The following is an 11677-nucleotide window of genomic DNA, read 5'->3' as shown; positions in this document are numbered from 1 at the left end:
CCAGACCTGAGCTCTCTCTCTGCAGCCTCACAATTCTTCCTGCATTCGGGACAGCTCTGCTTTGAATGTCCCTCTGAAAGCTCAAACTTAACGGTCCCAAAAAAGAACCCCTCATCGTCCCACTCAACTTTGCCCTCCCCTTCACTTTCCTTTCACTGTAGACAGCACCACCATCCTCCATCTCACAAGCCCATGACCTTAGTGTTATCTTCAACTCATCTCTTTTTTTCAACCCACATATTCATTCTTTCACTGTCCTGTCAGTTCAACCTTCACAACATTGCTAAAATCTGCCCTTTCTTGTCCATCCAGACTGCTACCATGCTGATCCAAGCACCTATCCTTGGAAGCAGCATGGCGCCGAGAAGCAGCATGGTTTAGTGGAAAGAGCACGGGCTTGAGAGTCAGAGGATGTGAGTTCTAATCCCGGCTCCACCACTTGTCTGCGGGGTGATGTTGGGCAAGCTGCTTAACTTCTCTGTGCCTGAGTTACCTCATCTGTAAAATGGGTATTAAGACTGTGATCCCCACGTGGGACAACCTGATTACCTTCTATCTACCCCAGTGCTTAGAACAGTGCTTGGCATATAGTAAGCACTTAACAAATACCATAATTACTTTATTATTATTCTCTGTCCCTCAGTTACCTCATCTGTAAAATGGGGATTGAGACTGTGAGCCCCACGTGGGACAGGGACTGTATCCAACCCGATTTGCTTGTATCTCCTCCAGCATTTAGTACAGTGCCTGGCACATATTAAGCTCTTAACAAATGCCAGAATTATTATTATTATTATCCTACCCTGTCTTGATTACTGCATCAGCCTTCTTGCCAAGACTGAACTCCTTATATTCCCTCCCAAACCCTGCCCTCTTCCTGACTTTCCCATCACTGTTGACGGCACTACCATCCTTCCCGTCAAGCCTGCAACCTTGGTGTTATCCTCGACTCTGCTCTCTCGTTCACCCCTCACATTCAATCAGTCACTAAAACCCGCCGGTCTCACCTCCGCAACATCGCCAAGATCTGCCCTTTCCTCTCCATCCAAACCGCTACCCTGCTGGTTCAATCTCTCATCCTATCCTGACTGGATTACTGCATCAGCCTCCTCTCAGATCTCCCATCCTCCTGTCTCTCCCCACTTCAGTCTATACTTCACGCTGCTGCCCGGGTCATCTTTGTGCAGAAACGCTCTGGGCATGTTATTCCCCTCCTCAAAAATCTCCAGTGGCTACCAGTCAACCTATGCATCAAACAAAAACTCCTCACTCTCGGTTTCAAGGCACTTCATCACCTCGCTCCCTCCTACCTCACCTCCCTTCTTTCCTTCTACAGCCCAGCCCACACCCTCCGCTCCTCTGCCGCTAACATCCTCACTGTACCTCGTTCTCACCTGTCCTGCCGTTGGCCCCTGGCCCACATCTTCCCCCTGGCCTGGAATGCCCTCCTCCGCACATCCGCCAAGCTAGTTCTTTTCCTCCCTTCAAAGCCTTACTGAGCGCTCACCTCCTCCAGGAGGCCTTCCCAGACTGAGCCCCCTCCTTCCTCTCCCCCTCCGCCCCCTTTCTATCCCCCCTGCCCTACCTCCTTCCCCTCCCCACAGCACCTGTATATATGTTTGTACAGATTTATTACTCTATTTACTTGTACATATTTACTATTCTATTTATTTTGTTAATGATGTGCATCTAGCTTTACTTCTATTTATTCTGATGACTTGACACCTGTCCACATGTTTTGTTTTGTTGTCTGTCTCCCCCCTCTAGACTGTGAGCCCGTTGTTGGGCAGGGACCGTCTCTATATATGCCAACTTGTACTTCCCAAGTGCGTAGTACAGTTCTCTGCACACAGTAAGCGCTCAATAAATACGATTGAATGATTGAGTGAATGACCGCCCTGCCTCCTGTCAATTTCCACTCCAGTCCATACTTCAATCTGCTGTCTGGATCATTTTTCGGAAGAACTGCCGAGTCCATTCTCCCCAGTCCTCAAGAACCTCTATTGGTTACCCGTCCACCTCCACATCAAATAGAAACCTTACATTCAGCGCTAAAGCTCTCAGTCTACTCTCTCCCTCCTATCTGTCCTTGCTGATTTTTTCTGCAACCCAGTCTACATATTCTGCTCCTTTAACACCATCCTGCTCACTGTATCTCATCCCTGGCCCTCTTCCCACTGTCTCCTTGCCCATGTTCTTCCTTGGGCCTAGAACTCCCTCCCCCTTCATGTCCTACAGTCCACTGTTTTGTTCAAAACCCTCCTAAAATCACATCTACTCCAAAAGGCCTTCCCAGACTAGGCTATTTATTTCCCGTACCTGCCCTCCTCTCTGCATCGACTTTTGAACTGGACTGCATAGCACTTTGATATTCCCCCCAGTTCCACAACACTTATGTAAAGAGTACAAGTTCTCCTATCCTGAATCTGTTTTAGTGTCTGTCTGCCCCAGTAGACTGTAAGCTCCTTGTGGGCAGGGATTGTGTCTACCAAGTCTGTTGTAGTATACTTTCCCAAGTGAGTAGCATAGTGCTGTGAACACAATTAGCGCTCAGTGCTTGAAGTGTGAGCTTGGGCAAGTCACTTAACCTCTCTGTTCTTCAGTTCTCCTGTTCTTCCCCCTACTTAGACTGTGAGCTCCATGTGCAACAGAGACTGTGTCTAACCTAGTTAACTAGTATTTACTCCAGCTCTTAGAACAGTGTTTGACACATAGTAAGTACTTAATAAATACCATAAAACATTGAAAAAATGGATCCCATTGAGTGAAGACATTCATACATTCATTCAATCATATTTATTGAGCGCTTACTGTGTGCGGAGCACTGTACTAAGCGCTTGGAAAATACAAGTTGGCATCTAATAATAATCATTGTAGTAATGTTCTTGATCCCTTACTATGTTCCAAGCATGAATTAAGCACTCGGGTAGATGCATTATAAGCAGAGTGGAAACAGTCCCTGTCCCACATGGGGCTCACAGGCTGAGGGAGAGGGAGAGCTGGTGTCTAATCTCCATTTTACAGATGAGAGGAAACTAAAGCATAGGGGACTTAGGTCACTTGTTCAGTGTTGCAGGGTGGGCACGTGGGAGATCTGGGATTAGGACTCAAGTCTCCTGACTTCTTGTCCCTGCTCTTTCCACTGGGCTGTGCTGATTCCCTTCCTTCCTCTCCCCCTCGTCCCCCTCTCCATCCCCCCCATCTTACCTCCTTCCCTTCCCCACAGCACCTGTATATATGTATATATGTTTGTACATATTTTTTTACTCTATTTATTTATTTTATTTGTACATATCTATTCTATTTATTTTATTTTGTTAGCATGTTTGGTTTTGTTCTCTGTCTCCCCCTTTTAGACTGTAAGCCCACTGTTGGGTAGGGACTGTCTCTATATGTTGCCAATTTGTACTTCCCAAGCGCTTAGTACAGTGCTCTGCACATAGTAAGCGCTCAATAAATACGATTGATGATGATGATGATGATGATTCTAATAATTTGTTATCGAGTGGATCAGCGAATGTGAGTTAAGTACAACTGAAGAGAAAAGGGGGAGAAAACCAACATGGACAAGTAGCAGCGTGGTTCAGTGGAAAGAGCCCGGGCTTTGGAGTCAGAGGTCATGGGTTCAAATCCCGGCTCCGCCAATTGTCAGCTGTGTGACTTTGGGCAAGTCACTTCACTTCTCTGGGTCTCAGTTCCCTCATCTGTAAAATGGGGATTAAGACTGGGAGCTCCCTGTGGGACAACCTGATCACCTTGCAACCTCCCCAGTGCTTAGAACGGTGCTTTGCACCTAGTAAGCGCTTAATAAATGCCATAAAAAAAGTAGTTTGGGTTAGTGTTCTGGAGCACGGGGACTACTTTAGAAGACATGTTTCATTCAAGACTTTGCCCTTGAACTTTCTGTGTGGGTTTATGCAAATCACTTCTGTAGACTAGACATGTCAAGCTCATGTCTGTGGATTGGCCATTTATGAAAATATACAGTGGCATGTGGACCACACTTCAACCCTAGGCATTACCATTAAATTACTTGTAAAATTTTGGGGAACGTAGTAGAGTGAATAGAACAAAAAGAAATATTAATGAGTAGAACTCTTTATTGTTTTCTTGGAAATACAGTGTTTAATAGCTAGGGGCTCCGAGCCTCTGGGACCACTGATCCAAGAATCAGGGCAGAAGGAAGCAGGAAAGGGAAAAATGAGAAAACAGGCAGGTGTGATCTAGGGACATACTCCCTGTCTCTCCCTCTGTCTTCCTCTTTCTCTCTTATTGTCTCTGTCATAAACACCCAGATGATCTTTCTTCCTGGGACAGTGGAATCAGCAGGAGGAACACAGCAGCATCTGCCTCCCTCCCCTGCTGAGCAGCCCGGCTGTTTTCGGCTGCAGAGGACCTTGGAGCAGAAAGCTCAACTTGGAGAAGCAGCGTGGCTCAGTGGAAAGAGCACAGGCTTTGGAGTCAGAGGTCATGGGTTCAAATCCCAACTCCGCCACTTGTCAGCTGGGTGACTTTGGGCAAGTCACTTAACTTCTCTGTGCCTGTTAACTCATCTGTAAAATGGGGATTAAAATTGTGAGCCCCACATGGGACAACCTGATCACCTTGTATCCTCCCCAGTGCTTAGAACAGTGTGTTGCGCATAGTAAGTGCTTAACAAATGCCATTATTATTATTTATTATTAACTGCTGACAGATATGGTTACTGACTATCCTAGCCCCCACCTCCCTCTCTCTCTCTCTCTCTCTCTCTCTCTCTCTCTCTCTCTCCCTCCCCCCCCCCCCTCTCTCTCTCCCTCCCCCCCTCTCTCTCTCCCCCTCCCCCCCTCCTCCCCCCCCCCCCTTTTTTCCCTCCTGTGGACACAGACAACCTCACTTTGGGTCACAAAGGGCCCTCAGATCACAGCATTGATGTGAATGCTGTAGACAGAAGTTTCTGATGGATAAAATGATGGTAATTCAAATATCATGGGTAGTATTTTGAGTATTCATAATGTTATGTGAATGTCTGAACTTCACAGATTCCTACCCAGTGTCCAGAATTTGTTTTTTTTTTCTTTAAATGTCATTTGTTGTCCATCCAGCTCCACATCAAACAGAAACTTCTTACTATCGGCTTTAAAGCACTCAATCACCTTGTCTTCTGCTACCTCATCTCACTGCTTACCCACTGCAACCCAACCTACACACTTTTTTCCTCTAACGCCAGTCTGCTCAGTCTGTCGATCTCATCTATCTCGCTGCAGACCTCTTTCCCACGTTCTGCCTCTGGCCTAGAGTACCCTCCCTCTTCATAACCAGCAGACAATTCGGCAGACTCTTCCCCCACTTCTAAACCTTACTGAAGGCACGTCTCCTCCAAGAGGCCTTTCCTGTCGGGCCTTCCCTGACTAAGCCCTCTTTTCCTTTTCTTCCACTCCCTTCTTTATTGCCCTGACTTGCCCCTGTTATTCATCCCCCTCCCAGCCCCACAGCACTTTTGTACGTATCTTTATTTAGACTGTGAGCCCATTATTGGGTAGGGACTGTCTCTATATGTTGCCAAATTGTACTTCCCAAGCGCTTAGTACAGTGCTCTGCACACAGTAAGCGCTCAATAAATACGATTGATGATGGTGATGATGATTCCTCTCCTAGCCTATAAGCTCATTGTGGGTAGGGAATATGTCTTTTATATTGTTGTACTCTCCCAAGCGCTTACTACAGTGCTGTGCACACAGTAAGCACTCAATAAATACAATTTATTAAGCACTTATGATGTACCAGGTACTATACTAGGCACTGAGGTAGATACAAGCTGATCAGGGTGGACAGTCTATGTCCTTGTGGGACATGGGGCTCACAATCTTAATCCCCATTTTACAGACGAGGAAACTGTGGCGCAGAGAAGTAAAGTGACTTGCCCAAAGTCACACACCAGACAAGTAGTAGAGCTGGGATTAAGACCCAGGTCCTTCTGACTTTCAGGCCCGTGCTCTATCCACTTTCTGTTAGAAATGACATGGGTGAAATGACCTAAAAATGCACAAGCTGATTTTCATTTTCTTTTTTTCTTGGTTCTTGGGCTTCCCTGTGGTTTAATGTGTATCCTTTGGTTATCTTCATTTTCATTTACTTGACAAATATTGAAACTGAGAGGCATGGCTTCCCCTATTTTGAAATTCCAGCTTAATTTTTTTTAGAGGCTTGAAGAATAAATCATTCAGGTATAACGATGGTAGTGGTTATTAAGTGCTTTCTTTGTGCTAAGCATTATTTAAGTGCTAAGATAGATACAGGATAATCAGATGTCATTCATATCCCCCTCCTATAAATCAGAAATGCTTAGGGTACTATCTAAACTATAACTGAAGACAGATTAGAAACGCTTGCTGTATATTCATGAGTGTGAAAGCACAGCTCATGACAGCTTTTTATCATCACTTATGGTTGGAATAGTGAGTTTCCACAGTTGGGACAATTACTCAATCATGCCCCGAGGTGAGTTTGACTATATCTCACCGTTTCAAGATTAAATAATAGTAGAGAATTGGGACATAGTCTAGCCTTAGGGTCTGTCTAGACTCAGATCAGCTCGTCATTTACTCTGGAAAAAAAAAATCCTGAGATGTCCTGTTCAGACAAGCAGGAGTTTTTAATTCAGCAGACATGCTAGTGCCTCGCTAAAGAGTGTTAGAAACACTCACTTTTTAAATTAAAAATTAACTGAGGAGCCTGGGGCCTCCTACTGTACCTTTAATATTTTGTAATATTTTTAAGTAGAAAGTAGGGGAGACTAAAAAGTTCTGTCAAAAATACCATCAAATTTGCCCATTTTCAGTTCCAGGAAATCAATCAATCAATCAGTCGTATTTATTGAGCGCTAACTATGTGCAGAGCACTGTACTAAGCGCTTGGGAAGTACAAATTGGCAACATATAGAGACAGTCCCTACCCAACAGTGGGCTCACAGTCTAAAAGGAAATATGAGACTTTCGGCTCAAACCCCTAATGTGGTCGTGTTTGTTATTTTCCAAAGATAGTTTTGTTTTTCACGTTTTCTGACCTAGAAATCACAAATATTAATGTTTTCCCAGAAGGAATTTTGTTCCTCTTTAAGATTGCTCTTTTGCATATGGTGATTTTCAATCGTGAAAAATGATCTAGAATGTTCTTTTCCATTTACAATAAAATTTGGTTGAATGGTAACAAGTCTGTTGAATTTTAGCTGTGAGTACAATGAACTGAGCAATTCAGCTTTGGAAAATTAATCCTTTAGAACTGGTCAAATTGATACTTAGAGTAAAGAAAACATAAGCATGAGATAAAGTATTTGTTTTACTTTAAGATCTGAAAATGAAAATCTCCTGCCAAGAATGTACTGTATTCTGCCCTTAAAACTGAAACATACTTATTACTGAGGGTCAGCAGCTTGGCTCAGTGGAAAGAGCACGGGCTTGGGAGTTAGAGGTCATGGGTTCAAATCCCTGCTGAGAGTCAGGAGGACCCGAGTTCTAATCCTGGCTCTGACACTTGTCTGCTGTGTGACCTTGGGCAAGTCACTTAAAGTCTTGGTGCCTGTTACCTCATCTGTAAAATGGGGATTAAGACTGTGAGCCCTTTATGGGACAGGGACTGTGTCCAACCCGATTATCTTGTATCTACTTCAGCACTTAATACGGTGCCTGGCACATAGCGTTTAACAAATATCAAAATTATTATTATACAGGCTAATCAAGATGGACACAGTCCATGGGGTAACTGAGGAACAGAGAAGTTAAGTGACTTGCCCATGGTCACACAGCACGCAAGCGGCAGAGCCAAGATTAGAACCCCAGTTCTTCTGACTCCCAGGCATGTCCTTTATCCTAGGCCACGCTGCTTCTCTTTCTCTCATCCCCTTTGTCCCTCTGCATTTCTCTCTCTCTTTGTCTCGCTGTGTACAGCTTAAACCCTTATTGAACTAGATTTAAGTCTTTAATCTGTAGAGTCGTTCTACTGCATTTTCACCGTTTTCCCGCAAGATCCTTTCAACATGGGAGAGTTTGTTCCTGTGATTAGATGAGGTAATCACTTGATCATCATTCTGCCAGACCACCATGAGGATGGACATAAAAACCGAGGATTAGAGCACAAGACTTTTCTTCCTAGGCCCATGTTTAGTTTATTTGGCTGAAAAGACTAATGGTTTGAAGGGCACAGGATTGCTAGTTTGGGACTCCTTGGTTTATGCTACGAGATTCACATCTGTTGGCTAAAGTTGCAGGGGAAGTAGTTCCTGGGTTTCAGAGACTTTGAATGATGTACGTGACTTTCTAGGCGGATTGAACTGTTTAGAACTGGACAATAATAATAATAATGATGGCATTTATTAAGCGCTTACTATGTGCAAAGCACTGTTCTAAGCACTGGGGAGGTTACAAGGTGATCAGGTTGTCCCATGGGGGGCTCACAGTCTTCATCCCCATTTTACAGATGTGGTAACTGAGGCACAGAGAAGTTAAGTGACTTGCCCAAAGTCACACAGCTGACAATTAGCGGAGCCGGGATTTGAACCCATGACCTCTGACTCCAAAGCCCGTGCTCTTTCCACTGAACCATGCTGCTACTCTAGAAGAGGGTTTTCGTAGAATCGTTACTCTGTTTTACATGTGAAAGAAAATTGTGATGGAAAAGAAGGGACATGAAATCAAATTATTTAGCTGTGGTCCAGTTTCTTTACAGTTGGACTGCTAAAGCACTGAGGTCCGCTCATGATTAAAGATGATCCATAATGTATATTAAAGTATTTTAATTTTAGGGTGACTGAAAACCCAGTAATCTAATTTAGAAGATCAGTTGCTCTGGTTGGTATTCCAGTCTATCCATGTTCTAATCTATCCATGTGGAATAAAGTGTGTGTGGAGCAAATGTCTGTTTTCAGAGGATGATTGATGATGATGATTATGATTGGAGTAAAAATTGTGTGTAATTATTAAAATAGTCATCATTTCTGCATAAAAAATGGTGTTTTTCTACCAACAGGGAGACTCATGCATCTGTATGCTGTGTGCGTGGATTGCTTAGAAGGGGTTCATAAAATAATCTGCATTAAGTGTAAGTCACGATGGGATGGAAGTTGGCACCAACTGGGCACCATGTACACCTATGATATTCTGGCAGCCTCTCCATGTTGTCAGGTAGGTATCCTTTTCTTGGAATGCACAAGTACATGAGCTCTCCTTCGGGTAGCTCAAATTGACAGATGGGATCCTGACCTGTGGGGATACGCATTGTTCCTGAAGGAGACTTCCGCATGGCTCACAGGGGGAAATGTTAACCGTGCTTCTCATACTGGTCGGGAGCCCGAAAATCTTTAGCTGGAACCTAGAATGGAAGGAGCAGGAGGATTAATAAGCGTTCATTGAGAGAGTCAGTAGGATCATATGAAACACTGTTCTTGCTAGAACAGTGTTAGGGTTTTTTTTGTTGGTGCTTTCCAAACAATAACGATTATGACCCAGTTTGGAGAGAGGATGTTAGTACTGTCAAGTGGGAAGCAGCATGGCCTAGCAGATAAAGCACAACTGGGAGGCAGAGGACCTGGGTTCTAATTCCAGCTCTGACACATGTCTGCTACGTGACTTTGGACAAATCACTTAACTTCTCTGTGCCTCAGTTTCCTCAACTGATTCAGTATCTGTTCTCCCTCTACTTAGGCTGTGAGCCCCATGTGGGACAGGAACTGTATCTGGCCTGATTAATTTGTCTTTTCCCCAGCACTATGAACAGTGCTTGATCAATAGTAAGTGTGTAACAAATAACACTTAAAAAAAGTGCCAAAATGTTGTTTGTTATTTTCAGGATAAAGCGATTTGGAATGTAATTTTGTTAGTGTCTTAAATATTCCTCCTTCTGGCTTACAGGATAATTTTGAGAGGAGCAAAACAGTCCAGCAGTCAGACACAAAATTCATGGCTTCCAGTACATCTGGGAGCTGCACTGGCTAGTAAAGTGGGCTTCACATTTAAGATTTTAGAATACAGAGATTTCAGAGGTGAGAGATGTAGAGGATAAATTCTGTTCTCAAGAGGAGTTCAATGCCTTGACAGTTTGTTCGAAACCTCAGAGATCTGGTTTCTGCTAGGTTTCCTCCATGAAATGACAGAGTTTCTCTGCAGAATCATGGGGTTTTAAAGAGCATTTTAAAAGGTGCTCTGTAACCCTCCCTGAATTGATCAGTAGCTACTGTGTTATTTTTTTTTAATGTTATTTGTGAAGCACATACTATGTGCCAAGTACTCCGCAAAGTGCTGGGGCAGATATAAGATAATCAGATTGGGCACAGTCTATTTCCTACATGGGGCTCCCATCCCCCTTTAATAGCATGTAGAGCAGCGCTTGGCACATAGTAAGCGCTTAACAAATGCCATCATTATTATTATTATTATCCCCATTCCTAGACCCACAGCACTTATTGTACATATCTGTAATTTATTTATACTAATGTCTGTTGCCCCCTCTAATAATAGTAATTATGATAATAATGATATATATTAAGCGCTTACTATGTACTGTGCTTCCCAAGCGCTTAGTACAGTGCTTTGCACACAGTAAGCACTCAATAAATACGATTGAATGAATGTACTAGGCACTGTTCTAAGGGCTGGGTAGATTCAAGGTAATCAGGTTGGACAAGGTCCCTGTCCCACATGGGGCTCACAGTCTTAATCCCCACTTTACAGGTGAGGGAACTGAGGTCCAGAGAAGTGAAGTGACTTGTCCAAGGTCACACAGCAGACAAGTGGTGGAGCTGGGATTAGAACCCACGACCTTCTGATTCCCAGGCCTGTGCTCTATCCACTACGCAATGCTGCTTCTCTTTAGACTATAAGCTCATTGTGGGTGGGGAATGTGTCTGTGTATTGTTACATTGTAATAATAATGGTATTTGTTAAGCACTTACTATGTGCCAGGCACTGTTCTAAGCGCTGGGGTAGATGCAAGCTAATTAGGTTGGACACAGACCCCATCCCACTTAGGGCTCACAATCTTACTCTCCCAAGCACTTAGTATAGTGCTCTGCACACAGTTAGTGCTCAGTAAGTATGGGTGAGTGAATGAATGATCCCTATTTTACAGGTGAAGTAACTGAAGCAGTCTTCTAGACTGTGAGCCCACTTTTGGGTAGGGACCGTCTCTATATGTTGCCAACTTGTACTTCCCAAGCGCTTAGTACAGTGCTCTGCACACAGTAAGCACTCAATAAATACGATTGATTGATTGATTGAAGCACGGAGTATTTAAGTGACTTGTCCAAGGTCAGACAGCAGACAGTTGGCAGAGCCAGAATTAGAACCAAAGTCTTCTGGGCTTCCAGTCCCATGCTTTATCTACTAGGCCATGTGGCTTTTCGTGTTTTTGTATTTTTACATATATACTTGTTTATATATATTTAGCCTTTATGTCTTTAAAGATTTCCTCCCCCTGTTGCCATTGAAAATTGATCTATTTATTGAGTGCTTACTGTATGCAGAGCACTGTACTAAGTGCTTAGGAGAGTACAATACAATAAACCATCACATTCCCTGCCCACAATGAGCTAACAGTCTAGAGGAGGGGGTAATTGTGTTATTTAAGCACTTACTATGTGCCGGGCACTGTATTAAGCACTGGGGTGGATATAAGCAAATCGGGTTGGACACAGTCCTTGGCCCAT

The 11677-nt window shown here is 43.8% G+C and overlaps 1 protein-coding gene across 1 annotated transcript in view; it reads left to right on the top strand.

The window, feature by feature from the left end:
* The window catches only part of HECA (hdc homolog, cell cycle regulator), a 64633-nt gene that overhangs the window by 45903 nt on the left and 7053 nt on the right, over positions 1-11677 (top strand). Inside the window, exon 4 of the mRNA XM_038762402.1 lies at positions 9004-9158. Coding sequence (XP_038618330.1) covers positions 9004-9158 — 155 coding nt within the window. The remainder of the gene's footprint in view (positions 1-9003; positions 9159-11677) is intronic.

Source organism: Tachyglossus aculeatus, chromosome 2 (genome assembly GCF_015852505.1).
Source record: "Tachyglossus aculeatus isolate mTacAcu1 chromosome 2, mTacAcu1.pri, whole genome shotgun sequence".
NCBI classification, from domain to species: Eukaryota; Metazoa; Chordata; class Mammalia; order Monotremata; family Tachyglossidae; genus Tachyglossus; species Tachyglossus aculeatus.
Note: the sequence above shows the minus strand (reverse complement) of the source record. Positions and strands in the feature narration are given on the sequence as shown.